Below are 19,369 nucleotides of genomic sequence, written 5' to 3' on the forward strand. Positions count from 1 at the left end.
ATGCGATACGCCGGAACATCAGCTGTTGGAATAATCGTTGAAGTCGATGGCAGCTGTTCGGGAGAGAGTCCTGTCTCCTTTTATTTTTTAGGCTTTTCATTTTTTTTTCCATCCATTTAAACAAAATCTTTTGTTGAATTTTTTCACCGCTAGTTAAACCTTCAATTTTTTAATTTATATTTGCGTCAGCTAATTTTACTACAATTAATTGATTTAATTATTACATACTTTTATTTAAAATTATTAAAATAAATAAAACAGCAATAGTTTTTACTGTAAATAACTTTTAAATTGAAAATTTTCCAGGTTGACTCAATGTAAATTTATTTTTAGATTATTTTTCTCCTTCACGCTCCAGGAGATTTTTTTTTCATCCCAAATAAAAACAAAAATTCTATTTAATATAAGCGAGAGTTTTTAATTTTATAATTTTAATTTTTTGTTTAATAATAATAATTAATTTTTTATTAAGTACAAAAATTAATACTAAAAATTTTTCAAAAAATTTTTTTCTTTAAATTAAATTTATATTTAAATTTGGTTATTGTTATAATTTTTTAAAGTAAATATCAAAAATAAAAATATCATGTCAATTAATAATTTTTGTAGAACATTTTCCTTTAAATCAGATAAAAGTTTTAATAATAAACATTAAAGAAAAACTATACAACTGTTACATTACTTCAGAAAAATAAATGTTGGTGTATGACAGCGACAGCATGGTGTGGTTCACGGCGAGGCGCATGGTGTGGTTGGTATGGTATGGCATGGAAGGAAGAAGACCCCATAGGTTCGTGGCACGCGCTGCCAGCTGCCCCGCAGCTGTCTTTTAAAAGCGACATTTTCTTTCTTTTTCTTTCCTTACAATACATACACTCGCGTATTATTGTATCCATACAACACACACATACAAACACAGCTTACCCCTCATGCTTATACTCAGCAGTTTTCAGGCTAAGCCACTCGGGTCTTTGCTTCTTCATATCACGTTTACTTCAGATCACATCCTATCCCATACCCAAACTAAGCCCACACTGTCCCAGATCACAGAGAAACTCAAACCAGAGTCTAATATAAGTACTTTACTCCTGCATGCTGCATCAGACCATCGCGTCCCTCTTTTACTACATTTACAATAATCACATCCACATCCCTACGAAACAAACGCCACAATAAGCTCCATGCTCACGAACACGGGCCAGATTTTTATTTTCATTTATATAAACGCAACGCACATTTTATTTATCCAGATAAAAATCGGATAGGAGGTCATTTCCCACGTGTGCCTAACAATAGGAAAAACTACTACCCGTGGACTAAAGAATTGACAAAATTTCACTCGAGCCTATCGTTAATGTTTACAATACGGAAATCAATAACAAAATGTAATATATCAATAAAAAGTCATTCGTGTCTATACATGCATCGATAACTTTTATAAATTACGTCATATGTTTAATATTTGGATTTCTGATTAATTTTATTCTATAGTTGGATTATTAATTATTATATAAATTGATTTTAATCTGTTGAAGTTTTTAAATATTTAATTTAATAATTTACTGTTTTATCAAAAATTTTCCTCATTAAAAATACATTTCAATTTGCCAAAAATTTTAATTTGCAATGCTTGAATAATTTATTTTAAATTAGAAAGAGTGGGACAGTGTGCAGCTAAATTATTAATTTAAAAAAAATGTTTTTCTCTTGAAAATCAAGTCTGGCTTTTTTCCCGTTCTTTGTCAAAAATTGTGCGAATAAAACAATAAAAGATTAAATATTTTGCTTTGTTTACCTTTCGAATAAATCCAATTAACAAATATTTATTAAGAGTTAATCAATTGAGTCGAATAAATTATTTTGTAATCATTAATAAATATTTTCTAACTGCTATTAATAAATATTTATTAAATAATTGAATGATAAAAAATCATTTATTAAAAGTTAATAAGGCTTATTAAATAGTAATCCCAACTCTCCAATTAATTTTATTGTGATTATCAATTATCAATGAAGAAATATTTTTTTATTCAATTTATAGTAATAAACAAACATAATTATATGATCGAGCGAGCCTGCCGAAGGCAGGCGATGCTCGATCGTAATTATATTGATTGTTTCGTTCGAAGAGATCACATTGTAGTACTGCCTCGCACACCAATTGTCACCACAAAGTTAAGCTGTAAATAAAATGAAGTTAGCTACGTTGTAACACCGTCATATGTCCAACCTCATGCAGTTTAAAGTAGTTGTTTCTAGAAGAGATCACGGGAGGGATAATACAATAATTTTTAAATAATAATTAACAATAATTAGAGGGTGGGGTGTGATCTCTTCGAACGAAACAATCAATATAATTACGATCGAGCATCGCCTGCCTTCGGCAGGCTCGCTCGATCATATAATTATATCTCATGTTTCGTTCTCGAGATCACATTGTAGGATGTTCAGAGTATCATTTGAAAAAAAATATAATTATTTTTATTAATTTAACAATTCTTTAATTGAACAATACATTTTTTTTTTTTTTTTTTTTTTATAATAACACACTTTTAGCAAATGTACTCGGATCTTGTACAATAGGTCTATTATAAAATTTTTCAAAAACCTTTGAGTTTTCTGACCAGCCAGCAAGATTCTTGATAACGGAGAGATCGACTCCTTTAGCTAAAGCTGATGATGTAGAAGCATGTCTGATGCTGTGAGGAGTATATTCACTTGATATACCACAGTTAAATAGAAACATTTTCAACCATCTGCTCAAAGAATCTTTTGAAGCTGCTCTAAAAGGTTGTCTTGTTGTAATAAATAAAGCTTCTATTTTGTTATTGATCAACAAATCAGATGTAACTTTTAAATAAGCTTCTAACATTGAAGCAACACACAAATTTTTATATTCAGGAAACCGAGGAAGAATAAGGAGAGGTTGATGATGACCACGTCTTGACGTCTTAATAAAATCCGGAATTTGAATTTCATAACCGTTCTGAACTTTTTTAATATTTGATCGTTTAATAAGGGATAGAGTTTGTTTACGATGCGCCGTAATTAAGGCCATTGACATTAATAACTTGTTAGTTAATTCTGGTAAACTAAGAACACTGAGCGGACTCATTTGTTCTAATTTATTAATAACCGGATCAAGACTGTAAATTTTATTGTACTTAGGTTTACTGGGTTTCTCTTTATAAATCCCTTTTAACAGACGAGATAATAAAGGACTCTGTCCAATATATTCTCCACAAATTAACGAAAGAGCCGAACGACAAGTATTCAGAGAACTATAAGAAGCACCTTGATGAAATTTTCCAGACAACCAGTCCGCAACTTGACCCTCAGTTGGCCTGTATAAGTTCAAGTCTTGAGATTTGCAAAAATAATACCAATCTACAATAGGTTTAGTGTATTGTTTAAGAGTAGATTCAGTAATCGAGTTGAGGAGAAGACTAACAGACTCTTCTTTTACTCCTTTCAACTTGAATGCTTCGCAGATAATCTTCCTGCCATCAGGGTTAATTTCGCGGCTAATGGATGTTGCATTTTCCTGTCAAGACCAAACAAAAGATTATTTGAAGGTTGAAAAAATAATGGAGGAGATTCCAATAATGACAACCACAGAGGATACCATGGTTGCGCATGCCAATCAGGAACCACTACAATTCCACAAGCTTGGTCAACTTGAATTTTTTGTAAAACTTTCAAAATTAGAGAAAAAGGAGGAAAAGCAAAAAAATAAAAATCTGTCCAACTTAAAGTGAATGCATCAATACAAAATGCATCTGGTTCTTGATGCCAGGAACAATACAGACTACATTTAGTATTTATTTTTGATGCAAACAGATCTATTTCCGGAATACCTAATTTTCTGGTAATTTTATCATAAGCCCATGTGGCCAAGGCCCATTCTGTGTCGACATTATCTACTCTTGAAGCTAAATCAGCTTCCGTATTTTCTTGAGAGGGAATATAAGATGCAAAAAGCCACAAACGTCTTTGCTCACACCAAGACCAAATGTCGTATGAAATGTTATTTAAGTCCTGAAATTTAGTACCTCCCATCTTGTTTAAATATGCAATCGCCGTCGAATTGTCAATTTTCAGAAGAATTTCACAGTTTGTTAAATCAAAAGCAAATGATTTTAAGCCATTGAATGCCGCCAAAAGTTCTAAACTGTTAATATGAAAACGTTTTTCTTCAATAGACCACTTGCCATAAGCAACTTTACCATTGCAGTAAGCACCCCAACCCATCAAAGATGCGTCCGAAAAAATAGTCAAATGAAAGGCAGATTGTTTGATGATATTTTTGGATGTTAAAATATTTTGTTTCCACCAAACAAATTCTTTTTTCAAAGAGGGAGATAGGTACATCGATGCTTCGTAATTATCGCCAGCTTTTAATAAAACTAAATACTTATTTCGTTCGAACGGTTTAGAATAAAACCAACCATAATTTATTCCCGGACAAGCAGCAGTTATTTTGCCTACAAATTGAGCAAATTCCCTTATGGAACAAATTTTAATATTTTCAAATTTAGAAATTAACTCAAAAATGTGGTCTCTTTTATTTTGAGTTATTTCTATAGTCATAGAATTTGAATTAAGAATGAACCCTAAAAACTGACAAGATTGAGAAGGAATCAAATTACTCTTAGATCGATTTATTATAAATCCAAGAGATTCTAATAATTCAATAGTCATACTAATGTTTTTTAAGCACAGTTCTTCTGACGGAGCTACTAACCACCAATCATCTAAGTAGACTACTGATGTCCAACCTTGACTTCTCAAAATACTTATAACTGGTTTTAAGATTTTCGTAAATACCCACGGAGCAGTGTTCAATCCAAATGGCATGCAAATAAACTCATAAAGTTGACCGTTCCAACGAAATCTAAGATATTTCCAAAAATTTTTATGAATAGGAATCATTAAATATGCATCTTGTAAGTCAATATTAGCCATAAAACATCTTGGAGTAGTTAATTTTAAAGCTGTTCTAATATCCTCCATTTTGAAATGAGTGACATCAATAAAAGAATTTAATTTTTTTAAATTTAAAATAAATCTCATTTTTCCATTACTTTTAGGAATAAGAAAAATACTGGAGAGAAATTGACCCTTAACGTCACTACATTTCTGAACAGCTCCTAAAACTAAAAGATCATCAATAGCTTCTTGCATTGCATTATTATCGGACAATAAATCATTACGAGGTTCTTTATGCTGTATTGGAGTAGTCAAAAAAGGTATTTTATAACCAGATATTGTTTCTAAAATAAAACTATCTGAAGTTATTTGTGACCAAGCTCGTAAAAAGAATTGTAGTCGACCAGCTATAGAACTAACCTCTACTTTGTGTTGTTTGATTGGGACTGATGGCCCTTGGATTTGGTCAGAGATCGAGTTTGTGGTGGTGTCGATCGATTGAACTGGCCAAATTTTTGGAATGGTTTCCGGTTGAAGCCCGACTGAGACGGGCCACCTCGCGACGTAGCCGGGCTCTTCCAGTTTAAAAAACGCTTCCGTGAAACAAAAGTCTTCTGCTCGGGTTGGGATTTCAAGGTTAAACCTGCTTTTTCAACCGTAGAAGAATCTTTGATCCTTTTAGAAAGATCCTTGCCGAATAAAAACTCGTCAGTGACAGATTCTTCTAAAACAGTCTTGCGTTTAGACTCCACGTACTGGTAAACATGAGTTTTACGAGCCTTTTCCAGTTGAAACATTAATTCACACATAATGTTACTGGAGTCACACAGCAACTCTAAAATGTCATCCTTCTCCAATGGTTCTTCATCATCGGAGAACATAGCGCACAGCGCTTTCCCGAGACTAACCAAGGAAAGGCCACAGAGATTTTGGTTCGACGCGAGATGCTTATCTCTGCCAACAGCAGACTTGTGAAGCAACGGCAAAAGCTCTGGATTCAAAATCGGAGCTTTTAGGTTAATATTACCTTTATCAGGATATTTTTCTAAAATTTCCTTTTTTGTAGAGGTTTCCATCCCCTTTGAGAGAGTCTCCTTCCAACACGCGACAAGCTCAGGATGGAACTCGAAACTTAGGTCTTTCTGTCGACGCTTTTCAACCCCAAGAAGATCTCGAGCCTTCTCCGGTAGTTCAATAATTTCAGAATTATTGGTGTCATTGTCTTGTGGAGTACGAGAAATCTTGTTACCAGAATCCGTTTTGGGAACGGTCTTCTTTTCAAGATCAGACTCAGATAATTCATCATGATCTGAACCTACAAGACAATAATGATCTGGGTTATATATGTTATCAAAGAAATAAATTCTTTGACACAAATAAAAAAATTATTTTTGATGTATAACCCAGTCGAATGGTACAATTTGTAACCGAAAAAAGGTACAAAATTGCCCAAATTGCTATAACAAGCAATTTAATTTTGGTTATTTATATTTTATTCATTCATTTATTTTGGGTTAACCCAATGGTGCGAATTATTATAAAATAATCGCCCGAATTTATTATGAAAAATTAAATTAATCATAATAAATAATTAGTGAATAAAAATAATCATGAAAATAATTATAAAAAATTAGCCTATTGGCATAGACATATACCTTCGTCATCTGATCTGACAGATATGTCACTTTCATGTTTGTCGGTTGACAATTCATCGATTAAATTTTGATATTTCATTAATTTTCTTTTTAGAAAATCAAGATCCAAAGGTGAATCAGCTTGTCGCTTGCTCATAATATTTTTTATTAAATATTAATTTAATTTTTCCAAATTAATATTGAGAGAAATAAAATAGTACGTAGTGACAAGAGGCGCACAAAAAACAGAATGAGGTTGGACATATGACGGTGTTACAACGTAGCTAACTTCATTTTATTTACAGCTTAACTTTGTGGTGACAATTGGTGTGCGAGGCAGTACTACAATGTGATCTCGAGAACGAAACATGAGATATAATTACCTATGTACATTCATTTTGTGTCAATGATAGAAAATCGACGATGTATCAAAAAATTGTAAAACATCCTGATGGCATTGAATTTGCGGTTTCTCGTCCGGTTTTATTTTGACGTAATATATGTACACGTGATAGTTTGTAAGTAAAAAAATTAACTGGTACGGACACAAAGTATATAACAGCCGGAAATATTCTTGTTTCGTAAGTGTTAAAGTACCAGTACCAGTACGATGCTCGGGCTATTGGATTTCTACTCGAGCTTTAGGATACACCGGTGACAAAAAGAAGACAAAGCTCAACATCTACTCGTTGATACACTGAATAAATATATGTATTAAGCATAAAGAGTGAGAGTAGTACCTATACTGCACTGTACATAACAGCAAAGAGGGTAAAAACGTGTTGCATGTATCAGCAAAGCGGACAGAAGGTGGTGTAAGTGGAAAAAAGGATGAAGGAAGATAAAAAGCGCAAACGACGTCGCACTACCGTAAGGGCCGGAAATCCGAGGGCGTCAACCCCTACTTGTCATTCTTTTCCTCACTCTCTTACTTTGTTATTTTTATTTACATACTTTATATTACAGTAGATTGATTTTTTGAGTGATTCCGTTTTTTTCGGGCAATAATTATTTTTACTTTCATTTTTTTACAACTTCTTCTGCCCAAATACTCACAAATTAAATTGTTTAATTTTTCCCAATGATTCTTTGACACAGTAAATAGAAAAATAAATTTTTTTAATAGAAAAATTTGATTTTTAAATAAAAACTCGAGTAATTTACGTGGATATTGACGTGAAGGTTATAGAGATTTTGGACAAGTCAGACATTTGGTGTCTGGTCGGGACTATACGCGATGAGTTGTGTATACAAATGTGTATGTGCGAACCGAGTTAGAGACAGTATTCTGTAAATAGATGAGCTCGGGTTCCCCCAATCTGGTCTTAAAATAAAATTTACTTTTCCATAGAATCACAAGTTACTCATATTTACTATATTGCTGACAGATGATATCAGTCATTAGACAAAATGACAAAATTAAATTTCATTTGCGTATTTATATGTCATACATTCATTTTTTTAAATCAGTAAATGGTTATTTTTAAATAGAAATTAAAAAAAAAAAATTATACTTAAATACTATTTTTATTTTTATTGATACCGTAACTTGATAAATGCTGCTCAATTTTTATAAGCCATCTATTATTTAGGTACTGTATTTTCATAGTACATCTGTGCAATCTACTCACACAATTGTGTCAATAAAAATATGTGGTTACATTATAAAGTTTACTGTTCTTTTAAATTTAAGTTTTTTTAGTACATGCCTGAATTCGATTAAATTAAATTATTGTACTTAAAAATGATAAATAATTTTAAAAGATTGGTAAATCCATGCATGTTTTTATAATCATTAGTTAACAAAGTTAAGCAATGCAAAAAAATATTTATTTATAAAAGCAAAAATGATTAAACTAATGTTTATACTAGTTTACTTGGCCTAAAAATATTTGTTTTCGGTATAGTTTTACTGGAAACTTTGAATGCCCTTGCATAAGGTGGATAGACGGGCCAGTTTTCGGCGGTTGGTGACGGAAAAGAATCTGCTGGCGAGTGATTTTCTGGAGCTCCATAATATGACTCAGAATGATAGTAGTCTGGATTAAATACTTCATGTTCATGAGGATGGGTTTGCGCAAATCCATGATCATGAAGATGATTTTGTGCAAATACATGATCATGGCCATACCCATTGATATTTCCATGATCAAAAATACTTGGCGGTGGGCCATAATGAATTTCATTGTGAGGATGCCCATATTCAGTTGATGGAAATCCATTTATTAAATTTACATTATTTATGGGCTGTGGATTACCACCATGATATCCCGGCTTAGAAGTTGTAATAATTGGTGACACCGTAGTTGGTATTGGAGTTGGAGTTGTGACAGGACTATTTGTGCTGGTATTCTCAGTTTGATTTTGCTTGTTCGTTTCTGTGATATTTGTATTGTTCTTAATGGCTCGAATATTCGTTACTTGCCTTTGTTCTAAATCTTTCTGGAAAAATTTTATTTTTCTGAACATGAAAGAATAAATATAATTATAAAATAAGCCGTTTGGCTTAATAATTATTAGTTTATATAAAACAACCAGACAGTAATTTTATGAAATCAAAAATTTTTCCCTCTTTAAAATTGGGATGTATCTTTAATAATGATTCTTTATCTAAGTATATGACTAATGATTAAATCTAGGACAAAATAATTGATGGGAAAATAACAAAAAAAAAAAAAAATACAATGAAATGACAGAATATTAATTTATCTTCTAATCTCAAATAGATTTTAGTTCAAGACAACTATGACTTGGCAATATATCAATTTGATATTTTGGAAAATCATATTATCGAATTTTATGGTCCGACGTTTATTTGGCTTTGATGTTTAGATAAAGTATACCGAGAATTTTAGTGTCCAATTATTCGACTAGCAATTTATTTACCACTTTATTCTAAAAGTATTACACGTAATGCGAATATGCTTAAAAGTTTAAAATCAGTATATAAGAACGCTGTAACCTACTTTAATTAAAAATATATATAAGTCAATTTGGCGTTAAAAAATTAGAATAAAAGCAACATGTAAAATTTATTAGCTTTCTTTTCATAATAAAAAATCAAAATTTCATCAGATCGAGATTAAAAATGAAAATTAATCAAAAATTTTCCAATCAAAAGTAAAAATTAAAATATTAAAAACTTACGTTTATCTCTTCAATGGATTCTTTAATGACATCTTTTAAAATAGTGCGATCGACGACGCCAAAATGACTTCCATCATCTTTGCTCACAATTTTAACGTTGGAAGTCTCCTCGGCACTGTTGTTAATTTCGTCGTTTACATTTTTGACAGTTACTCTGGTTGGCTCTTTAGTAGTTTCCCTGTTCGCCAACTGATTCTTCAAGTTTTCCAGCAAGCTGTAAATCGAGCGAAGCGAATGATCAAACAGACTTGTTGAAAGTGCAAGGTATGGATAATTTGCGTCGTAAGGATTCAAATAATGCGGTGGCATAGGAATTTGAGGTCTCGGCAAACTTTGATTTGTCTCCATGAACATGTTCATTGGTCGTGAGTTTCTTCGTGACAGCGGTTCTGAATTTGGTGATAACATCGGCGGAGATGAGGACAATGCTGCTGAACTTGCTAAGCTCCCGATTCCCAAACCAGTAAGAAATGATGGAGAGTAAAAAAATTTTCCATGGCGATTTTGGCCGATCGGCTTTATTGCTCGTACTGTCATTGATTGTTTAGCGTTGATTGGTGATGAAAAATTTACTTTAGGTTGAAATAATGGAGCAGTAAGTTGTAAATTTTTTAGTGTCAACGGATTATCGAGTGACTTTGAGTCAATTTCTGAAAATATAATTTTTAAAATTTAATTATCACATTGTTAGCAATGCTTTATTTTATTTAATTATAAAAATAACTTACGAATGAACTGTATACTGAGAATTGTTGAAATAATAATTTGCAGGAGCGACATTTTTAGGTGATTAAACAACTGTTTCGAATGTGAAACTGAGAGAATTTCAGGTGAACGAGCAGACAAAGTCTCTTGTAAACATGCGGGTTATTATGTCCCCCATTATTTTAGATGAAAGTTTGTGTTCTACTGATAAGAAATAAAAAAAGAAAATATTAATAAAAAATTTTAGTGGGTCATTAGTATACAGAATATTTCCTGAAGATAAGGTAATTTAGAATGGGTAATTTTTATTCATATCTTCTTTAACGTGTATTAACTATTTTCTCTTTTCTATCAGAAATAATCACCTGATGATTTGTCGTCATCAGTAATCCAATTATTTTTTTCCAATAAATTTAATAATCCGTCCAAATATTTTAATTGTAATCTTTGTTGAATGCAATGAAACAAAATCTTAAGTAATAACTGGATAAAATATCATGATGTGAATAAATTAATAACTTTTTATTTATTTTTATAATTTCTATTCACCTCAGAGTAAAATAGATTGACAAATTACAAAAATCTAATTCTTGCAACATAATCTATTAAAATTATAATTCATTGCTATTTTTAGAAAAGTCAATTGAATCGTCATAAAAGTTAAACAATTATTTACTGCTCATTAAGCTATCATTACTTTCTTTTAAGTAATAACAAAAATAACAATTTTGTCAAGCGATATTGAAACATTATAATATAATTGAAAAGCTTAGTTTTTCATACATTTATACCATAAAATCTTGTTTATGTCATAAATTCTAAGAAAAAAATAAGAAAATTTACTTTAAAAAATCAAAATATTAATTACTAATTCTATACTAAATGCGATAAAATTAATTCTCCAATTAAGTGGCATGATGACCGAGCGGGCTAAGTCATTATCCCGTTAGTTCGCTCGCACATCATGCCGTGAGGCGAGGGTTCGGGCCCCGACGGTTGTTCGAATAGTTCCAACACCAACCGTCGGGGGTCGCTCCGGTAGCCGAACTGTACTGGCATGGATTTTCTCTGTGGTTTCCCCATCGCCACGATTCCAACAACCGATAGAAAGGGGTGAGGAATAGGGTAAATACAGTACAGAAAGCACAAGTCGGTCCACAGCCGCAGTGATAATAAAAAGTTGAGAATAAATGTGCGAAAAAAATAAGGTTGATTATGGCAGTGAAATACAGGAGTGAAAAGGGATGTGCTGGGGTCCAAACGTAGTATAAAAACAGGACAGTATAAAGACAGGATGGTGGCGCACTCGCTGAATGCGACAGTTACCATCTACTCAGCCTTGTAAAAACCAAAGAAACGGTATACAAGTAAAAATCGAGTATAAGTATAATTCTCCAATTAAAAGTCGAAAAAATGTAAATTACTATTAAAATCACTCAGCATTTAGCTTCTAGGATGTATTTTTGTAAGACCTCTATCAATTTATCAACAGTCATTGGCTCCACTTTGCTGATTATTTCCTTGATCGATGCAGTATGCAGTATGCAAATAGACAATTCTGGGTTCAGGAGTGAATAAATAGTCTCATTATTGTTGTGAAAAATGCTATCCATGCTCTTGAAAGCTTCATTTAATTTTTTGAAACTTATTTCAAACTTCTCAATTAAATCAAACAGTTGATCGGTTTTCATGGAGACATATGCGCGATCCTTGTTATTATTATTATCTACAGATAATTAAATATTTTATTAACTATATTTAATAAAGGAATAATTATTTAATTAGAAATAAAATTTTACCTGGCGAAAAATAATCCATATCATAGGCAATACGTATGAGTATATGTTTGCAAGTTAAGGCGTATTCACTGACGATCTTACACCACAAAATCGATAGAGATCGGTCTATCAACTTTTGTTTTCCTTTCAAGTATTCGTGGATTATCTTATTGTCATTATTAATTCTTTTCACACAAGATCGAAGCTCTACTATATCCAGAACTGAAACTAATAAAAAAAGAAAAAAATAAATAAATTAAATCATTAATTTCAGTATCAGAAAAAATTGTAAAAACTTACATGTAGCATTTTTTAATCTCTGCAAAGTACTTAGCTTAGGCTTCATACTTTCATTTATTTCCTTCCAATGATTGCTTTCGATTTCCATATGAGAATCAACCAAATGACACTGCTGGTCTACAAGCTTAGGTATCTTACCAAGTAATTTGAAGCATATTAAAATATTCCGTATCTCATCAAACAATTTTTTATTCGGATGATTGTCTTGCAACACATAAAGTTCAATTGTTGCTCCTACTTTCTCAAAAATTTCTCCATTACTACCCTCACCATTGGGATTAACACTCACATGTGATCGGTAGTATGAAGTACAAGGTATCTGCTGATCACTGTGAATCGAAATTGTGTCCAATTTACCAATAATTGCATCAATATTATTGGCTTCATGTTCTGTCGAGCCTGATGAGCTTGGCGAAGTTACGTCACTTGTATCAAGAGATGTTGACCTTTTTTTGTTATTTTTAAAAATTTTCATCCACGTACCAGATTTTTCACTTGTTTCGTCCATTTTTATAATTATAAAGATTTTATAATAAATAACAAAAAATTGTGTTGTTAAAGTCAGGATAATTATTTAGAGGCTATCGGTGCAACGACGTCAATGAAACTGAGTAATATTTTAGTTTTGCAGAGATATATAGTTATGTTGATTATTGATGAAGTAGTTGATTTTGTATAGTTTCTTTCCAAATAATACAAGCTTAGAATTTAAGACAGCGATTATTGTAAATATTGACATTGAGGTTGTTAGAAAGGTCTAGAGTCTGATAATTTTTCGTAGAATTTTAAAAGCACTAATAATTATAATTATTACCGTGTAAATACATATATAGATTATTTTCATCAAATATTTTGAATATAGTCGCTATTCTAAAGTTAAGTAGTTGTACAATCTAAATTCCAATATCAATAATTGTTATTATTTATCATAGAGTAAATAGATTGAAGCAGTATATGTGCATGTTAATTACTTTCGTGCAAAAATATTTATTATAAACTGAAAAAAAATTAACTTGATTCAAGAGAAAAATTCTTTAACTGGAAAATTTTTCTTGATTCAATTAAATTTTATTTGATTTAAAAATTCTTTGTCTTGATTCAATTTAATACTTTTTTCAGGGTATAAAATTACACACACGTTAATAAATATTCACTAAAATTATAATATATGACTATGATATGAATAGTTGATTTAATTAATTATAATTTTTTATTTTGTTATATTTACTTCTTGTTAGTATCTGTGAAATTAATATTTTCTAAAGTAATATAAATTTATGTTTTATCATAAAAAAAAACCTTATTTAATGCATCATATCAGATTAAAAAAATTTTAAATTAAAGAATCTGAAAATAATCGACCGTCTTTGACAAAACTAATTTAATAAATTAGTTTTATAATATAAATTTGAATTTTGAGATAAATGTTTATTATAAAATGATGAAACTTAATATTAAACTATCACCTGAAAATAATAGTAAATAATATATTTCGGTCTTAAAAGTCGTGGTTTATAATTTGTTCAAATCTTCAATTTTATTTTGAATCAGCTCTATTTTCGTCTCGTAATCCTTAGAAAAACAAAAAAAAATTAATACTCTAATTTTATATTTTTATGATTATTTAAGAATAATTTAAAAGTACCAGATTATTAATCCGAAGGTATGATAAGAAAACGCCTCTGTGGGTGCGTTGTTTTTGAAATTTTCTTAATCTGTTGTAAATCAAGTTATAACAATCGTGTAAGATCAAAAGCAGTTTATGAGCTTCATTGATGCGAAGTTTTATTCGAATCGCTTCAGCATTTTGACCCTTTTTTTTTGCTAAAAAATAGTCACAGAGATCCTTGGATGTTGCTTCTATAAGTATATCCGCGACATAAGAATAATCAGAGCCCATAAAAGTCCAGTACAGTGGATCTGGATCTGTTTCATCATATAATTTTTTATCTTTGTGAATGAATTTCAATAAGCGTTGGTGTAATTGCTCATAATCATGTTCATCAGATCGTTGTTGTATTGGTTGTTGTTTGCAAAGTGATTTTTTTTTATCTGGTTCATTATTTGTAGCATTCCCAGTTAAAAAATCTAATATATTATTTTCATTTTTTAATAAAATTTTTCTTTTTAAAAAATTAATAAGAATACTTTAATTTTGTACTATATTAATAGATTATTTTGATAATTTTGTTATTTTTTACGATAATTTTGAAAACTAATAGATCAATAAAATAATATTTATACAATTTACCTTTTTTTAGTAAAGCTGTTTGTACTCCCTCAATATTATCCTCGACTTTGTTTCTGTCGCCAACTTGGTAAACTTCATCCTCCGTATATTGTTTTGATGTGCTTGGTTCTGTACAAGTTTTATCATAATTATTATCATCACCAATTTTTTTATTAGAAACGATTAATTCGACGATATTCTCCATAGTTAAATTTTTGTCTTCGCTTGAAGACTCTTCATTTACTGATGTTATTTTATAATAAACTTCGATGGACTTTTTCGCAATTTCAGAATTTGATGCACTAGAACAACATTCTTGCTTACTCATGCCTACTTCTGCTCTGATATTTCGTAGTAACAAGATCCTTCGTCGACTACCAAAACGAAACTGGACTAAGTAATTTAATTGCTTTAATAATTTCGCGATTATAACGATACAAGTTAATAAGTGACGTCAAGCCAACCTTTTCTTCACTATTAATATAATAATTGTATTGTTTACAATCAGCTTAAATTCAACCTGTCCAATACATACTTCGAAAATGTTCAGAGCTTTTAACGGTGTATTCAAATCATACTTATTGTCCTTTTAATGAATTATTAACAAAGTTTATTGTTTATCTGAAAACAAAGGATTTGATTAAGATGACGCAATGAAAAATAATTTTTACTCATTTTTTTTCTTTATTTTATTTTAAAAATTTATAACAAATATGCCCCATATTATTTGTTCATAGCAATCATTTTAATAAGGAGAAAAAAAATTTCATATTACTAATTAAAATGATATAAAATTAGTAGTCACCTAACATTGATTTTTTTTAATTAATTAATTTCAACTGAGCCAAATATATAAACATACCGACAATTTATCATTTTTGTCAGATAAAAAATAATTTAATTAATTAACAGCCGAGACCAGAGATTGCAGTTTCAATCGGCTTAGCGAAACGAATGGAAATTTTGAAAAAACGTTTTTAGAGATAATAGATAATTTAATAAACTATTTTACCACAAAGCGTTTTTTTCAAAAATTTCATTCGTTTCGTGAAACCAATTGAAACTGCAATTGCTCTGCTGTTGGGAGTGTGACAGAGATAGTTCCGTTGAACTCCGTGAGAGATTTTTACACTAATGTAATATTTTTAAATCAACATGTTTCTAATTTATAACATAGATAGCAGCACTTGCCGGCGCTTAACTTATTCAACTTGATTATAATACACCGACCAGTCAATAAATACAATGAATTCATGAATTCCTTTATTGTTACCGACAGAATATAAGTAATAATCACAATCACTGTTACTTGCCTCCTATACACAAGGAAACTTTTATTTATAACAAAGATAAACGAAACTGTTGTCATGGATACAGTTTATCAACAATACTTATAATAGCTTCTTACATATTATTACTACATATTTTATTGTGTTTTTAATAATATAAACAATGGATTGGAGTAATGATCATGAAACCAATACAAAAAAAGTAAGTTAAACTGTCTATAGTAATAAAAAAATATTAATTATTTTTGTAAATGTGAAATTTATATACTGTTGATTTAAAAAAATTTCAAGTTGATTTTTCCATTTGTAATTGTTTTTTCAATACATATTTTCTCAATAATTCTGTGAAAAATAATTAATATTGACATTAATTTTGTTGGTAAAAAGAATTATTTACAGCAATTCATTCCACGGCTTGGCAGAAGAGCTGGCCATAACGCAACACCAGAAGAACCTAAATTTGATGAGGATACTGACAGTCCTGTTTTAGCCATACCATCTGCGACGTCTGTAAGAACTGCACCAGTAGCACCGCCACGTACACGAAAAACTGGATGGAGTGATGAATCAAAATCCAACAAGTATGTACAATACTTATCTTACCAAAATACAAATTGAAAAATTATTTTTTATAAAGTAAATTGTCATTGAATTATTAATTTTATTAAATTTTTCTAGGAGTAAGCCAGTGAATATATTTGATCAGTAAGTGTGAATTTATTTGTATAATTACTAATTGAAACTACATCGATATCAAAATGAAATAAAAAAAAATCTTCTTTCCAGGGAGAAATTATCCAGAGACAATAACAATGAAATTGACGGTAATTTTTATTGTAATATTTAATATTGTAAATTTTTTTAAACTAATAATTGAAAAAATATTCTTTAAAGATATTCCTGTGATTCCGGATATTGAAGAAATCCAAGATGAAAATATTTCTAATATATCAAATGCTCCATCGTAAGTTTTTTGTCTCATTATTAATTTACTGAGTATATAATTGAATTACTTACTGTTACTTATAATTTTATTTTGTTTACCGAATCAGCGTTGGAATAAATAGAGTTACTGCCTACAAAGAGCTGGACTCGGATCTCTTGAAAAACGCAACATTCGCATTGTTAGACAATGTTAATTTGTCTATTCTTACGGAAAAATTATATCCTGAAAAATTAATTAAGGAAACTGATGACGTGTGGAATTGGGAATATTTATTCTCTCAGATATCTTCGGAGCTCAACAATGAAGAACAAAAAATAATTATGGAAGCTTGATAATTTAAAACTAAATTTTTAACAACATAATATTAATAACTATCTAACAAAATTTTTATATCATATAAACTCAATTAAGAGTTTAAATTATCTTTACAATACTTTTATTTTTAGTTAAGTAATAAATAATTTTAAAAAGCTTTCAACTCTTATATCTAAAAATAAGTTTACTGAGAGAATTTATTTATTTATACGATTAAAAATAGTAAAAATAATTTTTAAAATAAAATATGATACTGAAATTAATAGATATAATTAATTTTTTTTTTCTAACAAACAAATAATTACAGATAAAAATTGATGAAAAAAATTTCCACAAGGAATCATTTTAAAAAATTTTGAATGCAATTTTTTTTTTCATTTAATTATTACCAATTTATGTGCTGGATAGTGAAAATAAAATATTCAGTATCATAACATAAAATAAAAAAAAACATGGCATACTGCTAAACTGCAGTGCCTGTATATGGAAGCGACATATTACCTCGTCTGACCTATTCGATTGCCCCCCAAATTTGGAAATCGCGGTAGTTCGAGGAGCGACGTGAAGACTCTACCGTGCAGGCGTGCAAGTTCGTAGCGTCTCCATGGGAGACGGATACGGAGTTACACGCGCAATCGGGAGCCGAACACAAGCTACTTGAAGCGACCACGTGACAACACCCACTGAGCAGATCTGCCATATATCTATACCTTAGCGATCAATGTTCAGCTGTGCCATCACTAGCACACACTTCCAACTGAGACTGCGTGTGAATTTGTATATATTCAATCTACCTTATTAACGAGCGCTTGCGAGAAGTTTTTTGTAAGTTTATGGCATAAGCCATCTGGATTCTTGTTGTGACACTTCTAAAAAGATTTCTATTAGAGCAATCGGCGGTATATAATCGACAGTCAACTGTGGTAATGAATTTTTAATCCCACGTGCGCACTACGCGGCTCTCCTCCTTTACCGCTCCCGGTCCCGCAACCGTTCGAGTGTAAAAACGCGAATTTAAAAACACTGGCATAAGTTTTTTATTTTGTTTTTTTTTTCTCACATCATTAATTGTTTATTTTTATTTTATAATTTTATAATTTACTACACAAAAAAAAAACTTGGTTCAAATAAATTGTTTTCTCGATAATACCACTCTTGCTTCAAAATCTTCAAACTTTTCAATTCAATTAAAGAAAAATTCAATCTTGAATCAATAAATTATAAATCTTAAATGGATCATTATTATTCTCTATTTAAAAATTTTGATCTTAAAAGAATAGAAACATTTTTTTCTTTAAAACAAGATGTATATTTATATATAAGAAATATATTTCTCCCAAGTATTTTTTCTCTCGATTTGAGGTCGGTACTATTAATTTAGGATCATACCGACTTCGTTTGATTATGGCGCATTTTTCGAATGAAGATATTATTTGACTTTAAAATTTAATTTTAGAAAAATAATGTATAAAAATTATCCGATGTAATTATAATTCCGTTATTTATCTTTAAAGCTCAAAATCAACATTTTCAAAAAGTCCAACCTTTTCGATTTCTTAGAACAATTTTCTTAAAACTAAACTTTACATAACACACTTTTTGAGTCAAACCAAAAGATGTGATCTCAATTATTTTTATTTCTTGTTTAATCACAATTTTTTAATTTCCTTCTCTTGTTAAACTATCTATAATTTCTTGTATTTTTTTGAATGAAATATTTGTTAATAAAATAAAAAATAATTTTATTAAAAGTAATTTCAATGATCCGAATTACTTCAAAAAATTTATTTCGTCACATATATATATCCTTTTATTATTATTTTTTAGTACTTGGTGATTGTATTTTCATTTTTCTTTATTGTTCTGTAAATTATTAACTCATTTAAAGGAGGAAATGGTTTAACTTTCGCAAGATAATTTAGAAAAGTCGATATCATATATGATTTAAGAATTTTCTATACGTCGCTGTAACCGGTTTAGTATTTTTGAAGAGATCTTTCATTTGTTCTTTTATTGCACTATATTCCTCAACAGTTGAGAACTAAAAAATTATATTTATTGAATTTTTTGATCGCCATTCAAACAATTGTGATGAT

The 19,369-nt window shown here is 30.0% G+C and overlaps 3 protein-coding genes across 5 annotated transcripts; 1 reads left to right on the top strand and 2 right to left on the bottom strand.

Moving 5' to 3' along the window:
• Positions 1–8,071: 8,071 nt before the first annotated feature.
• On the bottom strand, positions 8,072–13,379 carry LOC123268207. Its single transcript, XM_044733134.1, has 6 exons — positions 12,494–13,379; positions 12,215–12,421; positions 11,840–12,141; positions 10,439–10,619; positions 9,711–10,360; positions 8,072–9,005 (listed from the first exon to the last, which is right to left on the bottom strand). The coding sequence occupies exons 4-6, from the start codon at positions 10,488–10,490 to the stop codon at positions 8,427–8,429; spliced, it is 1,281 nt and encodes a 426-aa protein (XP_044589069.1). The 5' UTR covers positions 10,491–10,619; positions 11,840–12,141; positions 12,215–12,421; positions 12,494–13,379; the 3' UTR covers positions 8,072–8,426.
• A 511-nt stretch (positions 13,380–13,890) lies between these two features.
• LOC123263853 lies at positions 13,891–15,331 on the bottom strand. Of its 2 annotated transcripts, none has more exons than XM_044726898.1 (3): positions 14,745–15,331; positions 14,139–14,545; positions 13,891–14,065 (listed from the first exon to the last, which is right to left on the bottom strand). In XM_044726898.1, exons 1-3 carry the CDS (start codon positions 15,049–15,051, stop codon positions 14,006–14,008), a joined length of 774 nt encoding a protein of 257 aa, XP_044582833.1. In that variant the 5' UTR covers positions 15,052–15,331; the 3' UTR covers positions 13,891–14,005. The 2 variants fall into 2 exon arrangements, with proteins under 2 accessions (XP_044582833.1, XP_044582825.1); XM_044726890.1 differs by having other exon boundaries at positions 14,139–14,581.
• Positions 15,332–15,991: 660 nt separating this feature from the next.
• LOC123261124 (intraflagellar transport protein 43 homolog) lies at positions 15,992–17,429 on the top strand. Of its 2 annotated transcripts, none has more exons than XM_044722637.1 (6): positions 15,992–16,214; positions 16,412–16,593; positions 16,691–16,717; positions 16,799–16,836; positions 16,907–16,976; positions 17,065–17,429. In XM_044722637.1, exons 1-6 carry the CDS (start codon positions 16,176–16,178, stop codon positions 17,288–17,290), a joined length of 582 nt encoding a protein of 193 aa, XP_044578572.1. In that variant the 5' UTR covers positions 15,992–16,175; the 3' UTR covers positions 17,291–17,429. The 2 variants fall into 2 exon arrangements, with proteins under 2 accessions (XP_044578572.1, XP_044578562.1); XM_044722627.1 differs by having other exon boundaries at positions 15,994–16,214; positions 16,400–16,593.
• Positions 17,430–19,369: the final 1,940 nt, after the last annotated feature.

This window comes from Cotesia glomerata, linkage group LG1 (genome assembly GCF_020080835.1).
Source record: "Cotesia glomerata isolate CgM1 linkage group LG1, MPM_Cglom_v2.3, whole genome shotgun sequence".
In the NCBI taxonomy this organism is placed as follows: Eukaryota; Metazoa; Arthropoda; class Insecta; order Hymenoptera; family Braconidae; genus Cotesia; species Cotesia glomerata.